Genomic DNA, 18,622 nt, shown 5'->3' on the forward strand with positions numbered 1-18,622 from the left:
TTTTATTGTTTAAAATATTTGACAGCCATTCATTTTTTGTTTCTAATTATCGGTAATAGGGTAAAATGAGAAAAATGATATGTCAGGCAGTGCTCGAACAAATTGAAAATTTCGTTATTTTGCAGTTGGGTAACTGAGATCATTTGCGATTATTGTCATGGTGATCACAGTTGATCATGGCAATCACAGTCTATAGCGATTACCTAAGTCTATTGCGATTACATAATATTGACATTACAGGCTTTTGCTTTCAAAGTATATTACGATTACATTGTATTGCGACAAAAGTATATTGCAATTACTGTTTATTGCGATGAAAGTGTATTACGATTACATTATATTGCGATTAAGGTTTATCACGATTACATTATTTTGGATCAAATGACCGCCAATTTTTTTCAAGCTGCCGTTTTATAGCTGTTTTTCTATTCTGTTTGCTAAATTTGCCTACTAGAAGGAATTTTTATCGAATTTTATTACAAGAAAAGATTCGAAAGGATATGCAAAATTAGACTGGAATCTTTTATGAAAGCATTATTTTTTATGTTTCCTTCTTGTAGGCATAATGTGTTTGTTTATAGTAAATATTTGTTGTTTGAGTTCAATGAATTCGCTTGCGTGATATTTCGCGAGCGGCCGGCCGATGAAACTGCAAAGGAGGTGCTAAAGTTGAAGCAAGTTTTGCAAAAATACTTATTCTTTAGAAATAACACATGCTGTTTTTGTTTGATGTACGGAATAGCAATGCATTTGCTTTCCTTTATGCATTTTCAAGCTGTTTGTGTTGTTTTTGTTTTAAAGCTGTTGCGATGGGATCTAAGGTTTCCTAATTTTTCTCTACAATAGCAAATGGTTTGAAGACTGAAAGTTCTTCTTGATTCATTGCGATTTATTGCTTGCAACTTTCATGGTACTTGGAAGCTATACATTGCAAGGGTGCATCCAGCCATAAACAGGACACTGCTGTCTCGTCTTTGCAACCATTTCGATTGGCCTGTAGCTGCTATACGCAATCCGATAATCAGTACCACAGGTAATGAACTTTCTATATTATCCTTAGCCTTATTACCAACCTTGTGGAATCAAACTACATTTAAGACGTTTAGATTTGCATTGGAACAATATGGCGCTCAACTGCTCAAATGTTTCTTTCGTTAACGGCTCATGCTTCAATTCTACAAGTCTGCCTCTTACAACTGCAGCAACCACAGCAGCGACTGCTCTTAATGACAAGCAGAAGATCAGGATTGCGATTTACGTTCTAAGTATAATCCTAAGTTGGATCGGGAACTCCTTAGTCATTCTGGTATCCGTATTGAATCGCCAATCTTTATCGCCTTGTAGAATCCTAATGGCGCATTTGGCCGTAACCAACCTACTGTTTTCAATAAGGCTACCGTTTCAAATCCGCCTTGAAGTGAATGGCTACGTATGGGAATGGGGCCGTTTCTATTGCAAGGTGATGCATGGGTTCAATTCTGCTTCTCTGCTTGCATCGATAGAAACTGTCACAGTGATCGCTATTGAAAGATATCGCGGCATTTCAAAGCCATACGCTTCTAAATGGTCCAATAAGAATATCATCATCAGCATTTTGATCGTATGGGGAATCGCCCTTTTAACGTATTCTCCATACATGTACTACTTGGAGATACGCGGCATCTACTGCAGCGATAGCTACCCATCTCTCGCCGTGCAACAAGCATACTCGGTGATAATATTCATATTTCGTTACGTCATACCTTTGGGAATAATGTCCTATTGTTACTTTAAAGTTGGACTGGTAATCCACCGCCGGCCCACTCGTGTTTCAACGCACCAAAATAAAGCGACAGAAGTCAACCGAAAGCGCGAAAATATGCGAATCATTCAAATACTTGTCGTAATTGTTGTCGCATTTGCGATATTAACGGCACCAACATCAATCTGGTGGCTTTGGTACGATTTCGGAGGAACAGACAGTGCCGTCGCACTTGATCTTGTCGAGGTTTTTGCCGCTTTTCTGTATCTGCACAGTGCAATCAATCCTGTTATTTACGGGATAATGGATAAAAAGTTCAAGCAAGGAGTTCGAGAACTTTTTTCGTCCTGCTTCAAGAATCCTGAGACAAATGGAAGCGTTACGAATCAGCAAAGGGTGGTGACATTCGTGTCTAAAGTTTAAGTAGAACTTACTTTGAGATCTTTACTGCCTTTAAATGCAGTGTGTCGCGCTGTTCATTTTGTTGAATTTCGAGGGTTCTCGAAATGAGAGAAGTGTGACAAATTAGAACAACTCATCGTTAGCATCATTAAGCGTCCTTTGTTACGAAATGAAAACTCACTGAAACAAAAATTGTTCTTTGTTTCGATAAACCAATGAACGGCGCTACGTACTGCTTTTAAGTGCAACTTGGATTGTTGTGATAATGTTACACAAAACTCCAATACTTCATCCATGATGAAGATGCCCTACTACTTTCGCCTCTTCTCCCATCTCGCCACAACTTCTTAAAAATAACTAGTCCATGAATTGGAATGAATGAGGCAGACAAAAGACAACATAACGTCAGCACCATAGCTATTGCTTCCTTGTATATGTACCAAATGGCATTAATTATATTTCTTCAATGCAGTAAATTCAAGGATAAAATGGGTATATAAAAAATTTTAGTTTAAATGAGATTAAAAGTGTTCAACTGACGCCAGTGAGGAGTTAGTGTTGATCTTCAAACATTATGTAGCTGAAGCGGATTTGTTCTTGCTACTTTGCGTATTCTCATACGCAAGGCACTTTTACCAAGTCGCACTAATTTTAATTGAAGCCAGCTTTTACAATGGCATCTTAGAGCCTCTTCTAACTACAATCTTGGCAAAAAATGCTGAGACAGAAGCTACTTACAAATCACCCACCCCCTTTCCCCCGAATCAATTTTGTGATTGGATTGGTAACTATTGTTGTAATCCCCACTTATTCTGTAACCATCCTAAACAACATTGACCATGGGGGGAGGGGGGTTTAGGTCACCAGCTCACATTATATGTAGATATAGCACGTGAATTCCCTTTTCGATTATATATCTCAGCTATTTTTTGCCAGGAGCGTAGTTATTTTTCTAGCTAAATTAAATAACTAAGTAGTCTACCCAATAAGCGATAAATAATCATTTGTCTTCGTTGTGAACTTAAATGGCTTTTGTGAAACATACCAGTGCTATCCTTTACGCTCATTATTAGCTCATTTTTCATTAAAGCTTAACAATTCCTAGTTTGCCCATCGTCATCTGCTTAACATGTCATTTTTTCAATTATTTCATGCTATGGACTCAATGCTTTCTTTCATGTATTTTCTACCTTTTAACATTCTTCAAAAAATTGTAATCTTGGGTCCGTTGACATTCATTTTTGCCATACTAGAGAGAGACTGAATTGAGGTTAACAATAAAAATTTATTATATCTCTGTGCTGATGACATAGTTATAATTGTGAATTGAAATGTTTCTTTAGAATTTTTCATCATATATTTCTGCACTCACCCCTACATATTCCACAAGGCAGATTAAAGTTTCAATTTAGGTATTGTATACTTGAACAAATAAGCATCTCTTCGAATCGTATTTTCAATCTGGGATGTCCAACATGAAATTTGCTGTCAAGACGTAATAAATTATGATTATACAGTTTTATGCCATTAAGAGCTCAAGTAAGAAATATAACCTGTAGAAGAAAACCTGTCACAAACTCATATATATATATATATTAATTTTTACACCTGATGTCCATTTTGGCTTCTCCTGATACTTTCAAATCTCTTAACTGAGATATCTTTATAAAGTGCATGCATCTACGAGTGCATCTTTAAGATACATATTCAAATAATACGTTATTTTCTTGGCAAGTGACTAATTCTGCGACTTTTTGCGACACAGTTAAAAATAATCTTTTATCTATACCATAGTTAACTAAGCCTTTGGTACAGAAGAATTGCAACATAAGATTTCTGCTGTGATTTTCATCGTATATAATGAAAAAGTGTCTCCATGATGGCAACGTATAAAGTTTTCTACGAGGTTGTTTTTTTTCAAAGTTACTGCTAGGATTGCAAGTTCGCTTCCAAAGCATCTTGTAACGTCTGTTGTTTCTTTAACATAAGAAGAACCAAAAGATGCTTAGAACTCGGTATTTCTCTGTTTTCATGCTTCAACAGGAACTTGAAAATTCTTTCCTTAAAGTATTAAATTTTTGGCTAAGTAATTATCGCCAGTCCTTACGACAAGTGGCAGCAGTAATTGTTTTTGCTTTGACGTGCATCGGTGCAATCAGGTCAAAGAAGCTTGAAAGTATTCAGAATTTAGTGCTAGAAATTTCTGAATTTGACTTCTCTTCTGCAACCAAGGCCTTGTTAAAATTGCCGACCTGCCTAGAAGCCGATTCGTTGTTGTTAGTTGTGTGCGGGGTGACGTTTTTCTTGCTCTGGCGACGACACTTACAAATATCCAAAACATCAGACCTGAATTTGCCATCCATAATGAAATAGACTATTGGATTAACGCAGCTATGAAGATAAACCATGGTCGCAAGTATTTCTGTTATTTGCATTGGACTGTCCGTTGACTTGAATAGTTCAAAATCATATAATAACCACCAGATTGAGGCGGGCAACGTCATGACCGCAAAGGCAATTACCATTACTACAAGCAATCTAACTATGCGTTTATCATCCTGTCTCCTTCTCTTTTGTTGGGCAATATGCTCGCCGATTTTTGGGCGCTTTCTTATAGCATGTACGATCTTGGAATAGCACCAGCCTATGATAGACAATGGCAGGATATACTTTATGACAACCAGAAGTACGCTGTAGACCTTTGAAAACGCAACATTTGGGTGCACCTCTTGACACCTGTTGTTTATCACCTGACGGAGAGCAAAGGCAGGAGAATACGTCAGAACAGCTATTGCCCATACTATAATCAAACTGTATATCAAAGTTGACCGTTTCTTCGCCAAGAAAGGTTTAGTTATTCCGCGGTAGCGCTCCACCGCAATAACTGTCATTGTACCAATAGAAGCCAACATTGACATTGAATTGACCCCATGAAAAATCTTGCACCACGCTGTGCCATAGTCCCACCAATTATTTTCAAGTTCAAGCTTGAATTGAAGGGGTAAACGTAAAGTAAAAATGATATCTGTGAAGGAGAGATGTGCAATCAAAAACCGTGAGCGGCTAAGTTGTTTGCGTTGTAGAATGCTTGTTATAATAACCAGACTGTTTCCTGCTAAACCAAAAAAAAGGGAAACTGCATAGATTGAAATTCGTATAGTAGATATGGTTGATAAAGACTGAGTGGTACTGGAATTGCCAATTACTGTCCCATTAACAGAGCTAGTGGTATAAATCTGGCTGGAGTGCAATGTATTGTTTGTAGTTTCGTTTAACGGAGTGACTCCTGTTGCGGCGAAAAGCGTCATTTTCTGATACTGGCCTCTCCCTTTGAAAAATCTGTATTTTAGCTATATCTTTGTGTACCTAGGGAGAAAAATCAGAAAATATCCATGAAATTCAAGTTTTCTGGGACATAAAAGCCAATTTATTATGGGTCCCCTTACCTTTTGTGAAACGTGGGTTAGTAGATTCAGAATAATGAAAAGCTTCAGTCTGAAAATTTATCGCCTTTTTGTCAAGTCCTGGCTCTATAGGACAATACCTTAGAAAATTTGAACACGGTCTTTAATCAGCAACTGGAAGTTGTCAACTTTGCCAAGCGGGTGAAAAATATATTTCTTATTCTTTTCTATTCTAAATATTTAAGGCAAGAAATACCTGTGCACTTTTATAATAGAAAAGACAGATCCTAGAAATTAAATCTCCATTAGATACCTTAAGGGTTGATGCAAAAGTCAATGCTGAAATCAGTTAGTACATATGTGGCCTGAAATTGACCCGGGGAGCTTGGAAAGAGCAATTTTGGTACTCCATATGATACCATATGAGGTGTAGGAAATCAAATATTTGAGCTAGATGAAATAAGTTGAAAAGCCAGCCCTCAACTTGCAAAGAATCTTTAAGTTCGTAAAGCTTTTTTGTATTTCTTTCTTAATTCAGAAACATTAACCTTGCTTGGAAGCTGATTAATCTTTTCAAACGCAGCTTCTATTTACCGCTTTTTAAGATTAGTAAGCCTTGAACACAAAAACGGAGGAGAGATTTGCATCGATTCTCTTTGTTTTTGAATTATTGAAACAGGTTAGAGAAAAAACTCAATCTTGTAGCACACACAACCTTTTTTATAGGCACGTTTGCCCTTTTTTAAAAATTAGATAAAATCCGTGCCTAGAATGTCATTGAAAGACGAAAAACATTTTCCGCATTACTTTTGAGAGAAATGATGCAAGTTTCTTTTAGGGTCTGCGACGCATTCTCAAGGCGCGTCAATGATGTTTTGCATAGCTGCGGCTCGAAGGCGCCTTCATAGCTGCGTCGCAGCCACTGTTCACCTGTCTAGAGCACTAAAAATAACGTGTCTACATTTTTATCTCAATGCAATCTATAACACCATATTTCTTCATATTATGCATATAGTTATATCAAGTTAATAGTTCACTTCTCTAAACTCAAAGTAATATCTGATGCGCGACATTATCACTAGATTAAAGAATTTTTCAAAGTTGGATAATTTTCAACAAATCCTTTACAGCTTTCAAAATTGCTGCCGTAAGTCTGATAAAAACATGCTCTTGACAAGAAAACATATTAAGAAATTCAGGGTTCTTCGGCATAGAACATGAACGATGCCCAGAATATGATCAAAGCCCCCGGAATCACTTGCAAACAACTTCCTAAGAAAAGTTCATATTTATATAGGAATGTGTTTCCGAAATATGATCGATGCCCAGAACATGATGGTCGTCTTTGTAAAGATATTTACACCAGAAATAATTTGCAATCAACCTCACTAAGAAAATTGAAGATTTACAAGGGAACGTGTTTCCGAAATTTAAGCGAGCTTAAGAGTAACTTCGAGTAAACAATTAACGTGAATTTATGCATGAAACAGGATAGCAAAAATCATACAAGCCTTTGAAAGCTGCTGAAAAACTAAGCTAGAATAACCTTAATTTGGACGCTGACACATGTACCCAGTGGTACTGATCTTCTGAGATTCGCTACATACCCTAAAAATTAATATTTTTTCATCTATTTCTTGCTATATAAACGATTCATATCCTTTAAATCTTGTAATATTCATAATCCTTAAGCTTTCACTATATAAGAAAGCAACTAAATTTTTCTAACCCTTTTAATATGTTTGTCAAAATTTTGTAAATAAGCTTTATTCCACTGAAATTATTCACACAGCATTAAATTCCATCAAAATTGCATTTCACAGAGAGCAGTTAAGCTGGGGCCGTACCAAATGCCAATAGAGTACTTTGAGCTTGCCTTCCTCTTTCTTTTCATATTCCCTTTTCGATATTTGATACCTGCATTTTTCGACTGTGTTGTCCCCTCTCTCCACCTTCAATATTCAAAGAATGCATCCCTTGTAACTCTGGTATGAATAGATACCTAATAAAAAGCCTCTTTTTACAATGCTCAGGATTTCAGCTTAGCACCCGAACAAAGGTTAGGTAAAGTAGCAACTTACGTACCGTATAGGCATTAGTCAAGCCTTAGAAAGTTTCGAAAGAACAGTTTCTAATCTGTTCAATTCGTGTTTATTCAAATAGATAAATTAATAAAGGTTATTGGTTGGTCACAAGTTAACGAGTGATTAAAAACAACAGCATTCAAAAATGCTATTACAGAACATTGATGACTTCTTTGGAAAGTCCTTTTTGCTGAATTGGAAACCAAATGAAAAGTTAATAGGCTTTAGTTAGTAGCATACCTTTCTGGTAGCAGCACTCCATAGTAGTCTGCAGTCGTACCAGAACAAATCAGATTATCCCCGAGCTTCTTGGTCCTTGCTTTCTCTATCAATGGTAATCTCGACTAGACGAACTTTCAAGGTGCTGTGTGTTATCATTGAAAATCAAAAACCGCGTCGTTTGTTGCTTAGGCCAGGGCGGTAAAATGTTAGTCTTACGATAAATTTGTACTCAGTTAAACAAAACACTTTACAACTAATTCATTGCAAGGTGGACTTTCTCTGTACATTTTGCGATATACGAGTTTGTTGAAAGATCCCAAGACAGATTAGACGTTATCAGCCGATTAGTAATACGGCGGGGGAAGCTTATGAATTAAACAATTTTCAGTTTTAAAGAAATACCGTCCCTTCTTAACTACCGTATCAACAATGAAATTACGAACATTTCATTTATAAACATCTGAGGTAAACGTAGATTGGTATGCTTACGTTTTTATTAATCACGCCCATTCTGATTGTAACCTTTCGCTTGAAATATGCATTTTACATATTTGTTTAACAATTATTTTATCAAAGCTATATTCGCCAGATGAATTCTATCTGCGTTGATATTTGTGTCGGCAGGCAAAAAACTTCCATTTAATCTCACGCGGAATAGTGAAAAAAGAAGAATTCATCTAGGCATGTAGGAAGCTGCAGATAATATATTTGACAAAAATAAGTAGTTCCTTTGAAAAATGATACTGGTGATTGATTCCAGAAAATTTTAATAGGTCTTTGTGTCAACATATTTTTGGCAAGACTGCACTTGTACAGACCTTGCTGAGCTTAGTTGAGGACTCTACCAGCAACTTTGAATGCAAACATAAGGAAATTAACATAAGGGAATTAGTTGGGCATAACATAAGGAAATTAAAGCAAAACGTTATATCTTTTATAGCAAGCTTCTTTGCATGTAATGATCAGGGTCAATTATGATGTCACTTTTGTCGTCACTTGAGAAGAAGAAGATAAACAATCAAATATATTACCTGCGCCATAATCTGTACAAATTAGTCTGTGTCAAAGAAGCAGCACTTGGCACGCAGCAATATAGGGAGGGTGTTTTAACTCCAGAGATGACTGGAATCTTACTTTTAGAACCTTATGCATCAATATACAACCTCTGGTTTCATTGGCTCTTTGTCAAGTAAAATATATGTTTGGTATATAAGAAAATTCAACTATGTATGCCATCTAAAAAGAGGCATCTCTACTTTAAATGAGAGTTAGGGCTGTGAACCTTATAAATGAACCATATTTGCTGAATTTCATTTGTTTTGTTTTTGTTTTGTTCCCAGACTAACACAAAGTTTTATACCTTTTCCTTGATTTAAAGCTTTGGATACATTGATGCCATGCAGCTGTCATTTTGAGTTAGATTAAGGATCAAGATGGTAATTTGTTCTCGAATGAATAGCATCTTACAAAAAAGCGGAATGAATAGTGACTTAAAATCAAGCATGAAAAAACAGATTTTAAGAAAAAAAAGAGTAATTATAAGATATTTTTTTCAAAATATCAGTAGCTATATCATTTTTGAAATGCTAATGTCCTGTATCCTTTAAATGATAAAAAGATACTAGAATATGACCACGTGTGTTTTTTATGAAGTAAGTAAGCTTTGTGCAATTTTGTTCAGCTATCTTGCCAAATTCCAAAATAACAGCAGATTTTTCCTACATTGATCCAAAAAATCACAAAAACATTTTTGCGGCAATATTTTTCTTACTTATGTAGTCTAAAAATCTTCCTTAGTCTATAAATTCTAGTTTCAAAACTTTTGATAAATTTTGATAAATGGTATAAATGTATATCAAACTATCTATGTAAAAAGGGCCTCGTGTTCATTGTACTGCACCCTCGCCCCATTTAGAATTGCAGATTATGATGCAGTCCCTAAATTAGAATAAGTTCTTAGTTCATATGAAAATTGTCAAAAGAAAATCAAAATACAACAAAAAATATGTGTACTGATAAACATATGATAATGATACAAAGCAACCCCTCAAATCGGTATGTAATTATTAATTTCAAAGTTTAATCTCTAGAACATATCAATGCGCCTGTGACTTTCATTTTCGAATCGCCGAGGACTTATTCAAGCACCTACGGTGGTGAAGAGATAGATAGACACTAATGAAAAATTGTCCTTTTTTGCAAAAGAGACAGCCTTCGTTAAAATATGCCTACGCAAATTTGTTTTGTTCTATCATCTTAAATTTTGTTTTGAAATCTCAAAGAAAGTCACCAGCATTATGCAATTTGGTGATGACTCATTGATGAGCATAAAATATATTTTGACTCAAGGCTACATGACACAACAGTTTCAAAATCTATTTAAGACAAACAGTACTTTATCAGTTTATATCACTTAGTCGATAATTTATTATCAGGTATAGTCTTTACAAATAAGCACTTAATTATTTGAATGGACTGTAAAACATATGTGCGTTTAGAATTTGAAGAGTGTTTTAGTAATTAGCAGGAGCAGAGCATTAAGCAATGGCATCAGGACATACACATCAATATATTTGAAATAAAGTTTCAAAGCATATTTATGAATTAAATAATTAAAAAGCATTAACCAAGGAGCTGTAGTTACTCTATATTGTATAGAAACATGACAGTATAGATTGATTAGCAAATGACAAAATGTGCAATTTTATAAAAATTTGTCAAATTTTAGCATGAAAACCATGTTTATATTTAATGGATGAAAGTTTTCCAAAACTTTTTGCTGAAAACTTATGTTTTTAGTTGGACTACTCTGTCAACATTATTTTTTATGACTCATTTTCCTTCATATCATTTTTACAGTTTATTCTAGCAGTACCATGTTGGCCCGTCGATGGCTTGTAAATGCTGCGGTAATGTCTACGTGAGCCTTTGTCTATTTGAAGACTTTGAAAACGTTTTTCAAGGTGTTTTCGCATTAAGCTATTGTCTGTTGTAGTTTCTTGAAATATATTTCGTGGTTTTGCTACACTATTTGCATCAAAGGTAGTTTTTAAGTCTAAATGTGCAGAGATTCAGTTATTACCCTTAAATATTTTTGAAAATACATTTTATGCATTTTTATAATACCCCTAATATATGCATTTATTTACTCATTCTAAAATGCTTAAAAACTGATCAAAATATTTTACCACGTTCTTATAGTTACGTTTATGAAAATGTACCCATGTTGGCTAATAAAGTATGGTACCATTAAATAATAAAAGTTATGAGAAACTTCGACAAAGGTGAACAGGCTCCAGCCCTCCAGCCCCCCCCAACCCCCCAGCGCCCCTTGGATTTGCAGAAAAAATTACATGCAAGGACAATGTAGAGTATTGCTGAATATGCAAGAAGCTGTGTGCAAATAATACTGTCTTTGGAGGCTCAGGCAAAGAATATGAAATATGAGTGGGGGATTTTGACTCGACTCTGGTAAACTCTGATGCCTGGATCAATGCTGCGTGCTGCCCATTGTATTCCTTTTCATTCAGTACACTGTTTTAAAGGATATATACTTCATCCCCCCAGCATCCCAAGCACCCATAGTGCATGTAAGATTCTGCGACTTCGCGCCGAGGGGCTCCAGCCTCGTTCTCGCATTGTGCTCGCCTGATGGTCCTGGCGGGAAACAAAGCGCGAAGCCCTACATTCATTTTGGAAAAATTTACGAATCGGAGTCTTTGAGAAAGATGGTGCAACAGCAATGGCCTATGACCAGATTTGCGAAATTTGAGTGACTTGGAAAGATGTGTCGAAGAAATTGAAGGTATGTTGTTACTGTTTAAATGTTTGAATAGGACTAAATAAATTGTTATTGGACTATTCTTTCCTTGACGTGATTAACATGCTACCCACTTTTTACGGCACGTGATGGTTTAGTCCTACGCGGTGTTAGGATATTTCATAGTTTTATCCTCATCAAATTATCTTGGTGACTGTTGTCTGTTTTGACATGAAATATTTGAATATTTTACCTGTAAAACTATATACAACCGACTGTAGGTATTTAATAGAGAAGAGATCTAGTCGGGAACCTCCTAGCAGCTTGTATCGCAAACGCAAAGATAATTCATTCATTAACTTTCGCAGCTGACAAAAATAACATTGACTTTTTTGTATTTCAAAAGGCTATTTTCTCATCTAAATGAGAAATTTTGTTCGTCGGCACATTAAGGATTTTTCCCAGGCAAAAGATGGAAATTTTATACTCACTCTGTAACCTTTCTGCAACAATACTAACATATTAACATTTCTGTGTAGTTGAACATTAAAGTATGGAACTAGAGTATAAACTTTGAAACAGAAACGAATAAAAGTAGCATGTAAGAGTATTTATCTTTTGACCACAACCTTAAATAGTGAGGCAGGCCCTTTTTTGTCTGCAAAAATCACCTCTTGAAAAAACTTTTTTTGGCTCTGCCCTTACCTAAATGACATAAAATAAGTTTTTATCCAATTATGAAAGAACAATTCAAAAAATAACATACCTGGCAACTTTACGTGGTAAGTGTTCCTAACTGGGTGTGGCCTATTTTTCTATCTAATAAGTTTCTTTATGAAATTTGGTGATGACTCATTGATAAGCATAAAATATATTTTGACTCAAGGCTACATAACACAACAGTTTCAAAATCTATTTACGACAAACAGTACTTTATCAGTTTATATCACTTAGTTGATAATTTATTATCAGGTATAGTCTTTACAAATAAGCACTTAATTATTTGAATCGACTGTAAAACATATATGCATTTATAATTTGAAAATAGTGTTTTAATAATTAGCAGGAGCAAAGCATTAAGCAATGGCATCGGGACATACACATCAATATATTTGAAATAAGGTTTTAAAGCATATTTATGAATTAAATAATTAAAAAGCATTAACCAAGGAGCTGTAGTTACTCTATATTGTATAGAAACATGACAGTATAGATAGATTGTGCAATTTTATATAAATTTGTCAAATTTTAGCATGAAAACCATGTTTATATTTATCAGATTAAAGTTTTCCAAAACTTTTTGCTGAAAAGTTATGTTTTTAGTTGGACTACTCTGTCAACATTATTTTTTATGACTCATTTTCCTTCATATCATTTTTACAGTTTATTCTAGCAGTACCATGTTACACTTAATAAAATGTTATTGAAATATGATATATGCTTAATGAATGCAATAAGCATGTTTCATACAACATTTGGCAAAATTAAACTATTATCAGGAAACATTTCTCACAACACTTGAAAAGAACTCATCAAGCACAATTGCACCAGGTGTCCTGTGCTTATATACCTGTGTACACTAACATTAACAATTTTCAAATATCCATTGTAGTAAAACAATAACATAGCAGAAAAGAAACTTAAAAGTATACCAAAACAAGAGATTGCAAAAAAGATTGTTGTCTGCATAAGGTTTCAATGCTATTGCAATCACAAGTCGCAAAATTTTTTGAGAGTTTTGTGAATTAAAAAGGACTGCTCTAAGTTAAACAACTTTTGACATTGGTTTGTACTTAAATCTGATTTATAAAATTTTTGTACTTATTTGTCTTAAAATGAAATGACGTTCTTTAAGAGTTTGATATGTTCCTTTTTGTCCAGCTTCTAACATGTTTTCATGCTAGACTTCTATTTTTGATTCAATCGCCCTAAGACATGTTTGGTGTTTTTAAAAGGTGTGTTCTTATGAAATGATAGTGAAAGTATTTTTCCCTTTAGGCAGAGTTTCTTTACTTTATGTGTCCTTCCCTTTAAGCAAAATTGCTGCTAGCAAGAAATGGAGTTAAGTATAGTTGCCAAGTCTTCGTGTTTTCATTGTGTCCCAAACACTTCAAAGTGTATTATTTGCGGAAACATGTTATTAAGATCAATTTTTGTTAATACAATTGAGATTATGTGGAAAATGTTACTAGTTTATATGCAATGTAATGCATAGAAAATTTATGAGAATCGCATTTTTGAATTGTCTTTTCACACCCAAATGTTGAATTCTCCAGAAAAATATGGTAACTTGGCAACTATGTCTAACTCAATTTCTCGTAAGCCCCAAACTCTCAATAATAGTTTGAAACAAAATAACGATAATAAAGTTATCAAGTAAATTGAGTACCAGAATGAAATAAATAAGTTTGATAGTTAAAAACACGACGTTTCAAACATGTACTCATCGTCAATGGCTAGAAAAGAGATGAAAGTAGTTTGAAATGTTGCTGAAAGACAAAAAACACACGTCGCGCAGAAACTTTGCTTAAAAAATAAATTTAGTACAAAAATGACATTAAAAACAAAACACATACAAGGCAAAACACAAAGTAATATTTTTGTAAGAACGCACGAGCAGGGGCGTCCAGAGGGGGGTTAGGAGGGGCAAATGGTCCGGGGCCAGTGTTTCGATGGGGCCCGTAATAAAGTAATAAGATCTATTTACAATGCAAAAAGCTACTATTTCAGCTAATTATATAGAATGAACGCCTATGAGCTTACCGCAGAGAAATGTCTACGTGTCTTTGATTCATGTATAATGTATTTGCACAATCTTGGAAAAATCATTAAAAAACTTTTTCAACGATTGTACCGAAAAAGGGCGTTTCCCTTGCTCTCCGGTAGACTAAAGGGCATAGCGATCATAGAAACAATTTATGGTGAGTAAACATAGAATAATAAATATTGAAACAAGAGGAACATTTTAAGAACATCAGTGCCTCAAAATATCCGAAAAGTAAGAAGATGGAATCTCGGTAAAAGATGTCGGATTTTATTAAAAATGAGCATATTGTGTAGAAACTTCGCAAAAAGGCAACAACTCATATACGAGTACAAAAGTTGCTAAGCAGTAGTTTTTGTAAAGCATCTAGAGTGACAGTTTTATACTTCTTTGCATAACAAAGTTTTAGAAAAGTGCTTAAAATCGATCCTCAATAGTTGAACTTTAGTTACACAATGTCATTTTTATCTCTGATCAGTTAATACTTTGGTTATATACAACCCAATAAACAAGTTGCTTAGAATCTTAATGATGTACAACTAGAAAAAAAGGATACTTGTCTTTGCATTTATGATAAAACTCTCCTTTTGAATAACGGCCAAGATGTCCTGCATGCAGGGCCGCCGAGAAGATTTTTGCGACCACACCCTTAAGTTTATCTCAAAATGTCTTTGGGAATATTTTGGAATATTTATTGCAGTCATTTCTTGCAACCGTTTACAGTTTTTTTATTATTTTGAGACATTCTTCTACTTCTTTTGATTAATTTCATTCTTAGAGTTCATTACTTTATGAGGCCCTCTAAACCTCAAATTTTCCCTCACTGGGGCAATTTTCCCTCCCTTTCCCCCCTTCTTCGCAGCTGTGCCCGCATGCAACAGGTCATTCTGCAAATAACACCCTGCTCTTACGCCGACCTGATTATGTTAAAAAGCCACGATTCGTTAAGATAATCCAGTTTTAAATACTCTGTTCAGGTAACTCATGAACTTCTATTATTTTCATTGTATTCAATAATGGTGTTATAGGGGAAACTTTACATCATGAGTTTTCTGTTTCATTGGGGCCACACCTATCGTTCCAGTATCCTTGATCAGAACAAACAGCGAACGATGTACGGCTTAAATTTTTTTCTCGAGATACCTAAACTTCCTCTTAACAGCAATACCTCTTTAATACTCCAATGCAGCACAATAAGCGTTAAGTCAACCACCTGGAAACTTTTTGGTCCCCAATAACGGAGTTTGCAATGTACAATAGCCTTGTAGTTTTGAACTTAAACCTTTGACAAAATGTTTTAGACATCTGTTTATAAAATTAAGTAGCGTTTGCAAGTTTTTTTCTCCATTGGTACTACATTTCAAGAATCTATGGTTAAAAATTATGTATTCCAAACTATATGGATAGATAGATAGAATTAGTTAGTAGATTTAGTTGGTAGCAGTTTTGATAGCATGTGCGCTCCAACTATAAGAGCAAAATAATTGGCGCCACCAGCTTTTCAGACCAAATATGGCAGTGCTGTTCAGCTGTTTAGTCAGAGGAGACTGTGTATTGAATCCTGTTGGAGAGATCCTGAGAAATCCTGAGAAATTCATGTTTCCTATTTCAATCGCCTTGAGCCTAAACAATCTTTGGGTATGATAAACCATCTCTATCCTAAAATTATTCATGTTTAAATCGTGAAACCTCCATATAAAGATACGTTACGAATATGCGTCTCCATAAGCCGGGAACCTCGGCTGCTTTTTAGATGACTTTGTGTAGTATACAGAGCTCAGAAATCGCTTCAACGTGCCTTCGGATGAGACAATGTTCTCAAATTTATCCTGGTATCATTGAATAAAAGCTCTTAGAAATAGAATCTAAGCAAAATTATCTTTACGCTTTGGTCTTGACGATGTGTCAGGAAAAAAGAAAAATTCAAGCACAATGGTGAACTCCTATTACTTAATACACTGTTTATTTGCCTGCCTTAAAACTACTACAAGGTTGAATGACCTCCCCCCAGCTCACTGTTGTGGAACCGTAATGGTTTCTGGGCTCTGGACGAATAGAAGCTTTTCTGCAATACAATACCAGTTTACCTTAAGTTAATTACCTTAAATTAGTGTCCGAAATGATTTTATCCTTTTATAATTTGTTTTAAGTAATGCTCCTCTGTATGACACGACTGCATCCCTTTACACATTTCAGATTGCAAATAACATTTTTCTTAGCAACATTTTTCTCAGCCTTGATATCTTGTTTCTTATTCAACATGCCTGTCTTTTTTGCGAGAATTTGTTAGAGTAAAAAGACTTCCTTCCATATAGAGGATCTTCTAAACTTTTAGATAATCGTTTTTCTAATCGTAATCGTGTATCTAAGGTTTTGTTTTGAAGTAAGAAGCTGGTATCACATCTTGTCACAGCAGTCCTTGAAAAATAGAAACCTACAAAGCTATAGTCTAATCAGTATAGCATGCTAAAATGCAACTTACCTTGGAACTCAATGGTACATCAAATCTACAGCAACCTTCTCTTTCAACTTTCAAAGTTTGTTGATCTCCCAAGATTTCTTGATAGGCTCTAGTAACAGCTTTGATTCCGATCCTGCAAGTTACCTTTAGACCTATGAGTCTACTTTACCACTTTGTTTGATAGATACATACTGTTTTATCCTATATGCAACAATAAGTCGATTGTTCAAAACTGACAACAACTAAAATGCAGACCAGCAAAATTAAGAAAATCAAATCAGGTAGCAGGTAAATCACATATGAACATCTTATAGCCAGCTGTCTGTATATTATCGATTGTAAGTTCCTGCTTACAATTACCATATGATATATGTATACATTTCCTGTCTCGATTCCCCTTTTGGCAACAGGTGCTAATTATGGAATTTCAATGTGCGTGGTGTCCGAATTCATTGGGAAGTCTGACTACCTTTTAGTGAAAAAGCCTTTATTTTTCTTTCGATTGCAACAGCAGACGGAGCTTTCTCACAAAGTCCCTAGATTCAGCATAACTTTGTAGACACATCCGATTCGCCATTTTTAATTTAGTACTTTTATTCGTGTATCCTTAACAGCGATTTGGAGCAGCTTGACCTACACAGCCATAAGTTTCCCTAGCTTTCTTCCATGGTCGATTATTGTAAGAAAGGTCATTGGCTACCAGTAGCAAGTTTGATAAATAAACCCAGCACTAATCAACTGTTGACTCGTAGTCAAGTGTGGTGCATAAAACCAAATAGACTGTGTTCCAGTTCTTTTACTGGACAGCAGGTTGGAGCACTAGACAGTGGTGTAAGACAAGATAAAAGGAAATCTGTGTAGCAAGAATCAGTCATAACGAATATTGGAAAACTCAACAATTAGGACCTGGTGCTGGAATGATAATCGAGACAGAATACACACAGACATATTATGTACATGTAAACATATAACGAAATGATAACTTTTTAAACATCAAAATTACTGTTTATACCAAGAATATATTGAGCTAACTTAAAGCACTTTAATTTTCGCCGAACGGTAGTAATTATGGAGCTGTAGGCTTATCAAACATATATCCTTTAAATACTTGTGCTTATGAATTTTAAGTCATTATAATATCAAGAAAAAATATTGTGAAATCCGCTTTGTTGTAAAAGCCTGTTTCGTATTATATTAAGAACCGAAGACCTACTTCACTCTAAACAGTTTGCTATTTATATATTTAAATTTGCACCTTTTATCCATGTAATTGTTGATATATCTGGAAAATTGGCTATTTTGATGTTATCAAAGATTAATTAAGATATTTTTTGTAAAATTTTATCATTGTAGCGAGAGATGCATAAAATTGTCTATTTTTTAAAGAATCTTGTCATTAAAAGTTAACGGATTTAATTTACATTCATTTTGAACATACCTTGTTCAAAATTCCTAAATGTCAATAACAACAATTTATTTCTAAGACCATGGATCTTCGACACACACCCCCTTCCATCTTTCGTGCATATATTTTTCTTGGTAATGGTTAAGTTAAACCTAGCCACCAGTTGGCATTACTAGCTATATTTAATGTTTACAACTGGCAATGTGCTGCACTTATAGGAAAAAATTCAATTAATGTTTAGCTTAAACAAAACTGGGACAAAAAACACGAAAGCAATGAAACCATAGTTGTTTCTACTTATTTATCAAGGTCAGATAAAGTTTTTCGAGCGAAGAAATGATATCGAACCACGTTAACATTTGTCATTAGAACTAAATGC

The 18,622-nt window shown here is 34.8% G+C and overlaps 3 protein-coding genes across 3 annotated transcripts in view; 2 read left to right on the forward strand and 1 right to left on the reverse strand.

Annotated features, from left to right (window-relative positions):
• The first annotated feature begins 1,123 nt into the window (after nucleotides 1-1,123).
• Nucleotides 1,124-2,164, forward strand: LOC148959923 (galanin receptor type 1-like). Its single transcript, XM_089109457.1, has one exon. It carries the CDS (start codon nucleotides 1,124-1,126, stop codon nucleotides 2,162-2,164), a length of 1,041 nt encoding a protein of 346 aa, XP_088965583.1.
• Nucleotides 2,165-4,323: 2,159 nt separating this feature from the next.
• Nucleotides 4,324-5,451, reverse strand: LOC135683071 (neuropeptide Y receptor type 6). The gene has a single exon (XM_089109454.1). It carries the CDS (start codon nucleotides 5,449-5,451, stop codon nucleotides 4,324-4,326), a length of 1,128 nt encoding a protein of 375 aa, XP_088965580.1.
• A 5,914-nt stretch (nucleotides 5,452-11,365) lies between these two features.
• Nucleotides 11,366-18,622, forward strand: part of LOC135683075 (cilia- and flagella-associated protein 119) — a 37,270-nt gene continuing 30,013 nt past the window's right edge. Inside the window, exon 1 of the mRNA XM_065198226.2 lies at nucleotides 11,366-11,658. The gene's annotated coding sequence lies outside the window, so the exon portion shown is untranslated. The remainder of the gene's footprint in view (nucleotides 11,659-18,622) is intronic.

Source organism: Rhopilema esculentum, chromosome 7, assembly GCF_057945365.1.
Source record: "Rhopilema esculentum isolate cy_ngs chromosome 7, ASM5794536v1, whole genome shotgun sequence".
Taxonomy (NCBI): domain Eukaryota; kingdom Metazoa; phylum Cnidaria; class Scyphozoa; order Rhizostomeae; family Rhizostomatidae; genus Rhopilema; species Rhopilema esculentum.

Coding starts and splice junctions, on each gene's coding strand:
- LOC135683071 (XM_089109454.1), bottom strand. CDS start 5,451: ATGACGCTTTTCGCCGCAACAGGAGTCACTCCGTTAAACGAAACTACA.
- LOC148959923 (XM_089109457.1), top strand. CDS start 1,124: ATGGCGCTCAACTGCTCAAATGTTTCTTTCGTTAACGGCTCATGCTTC.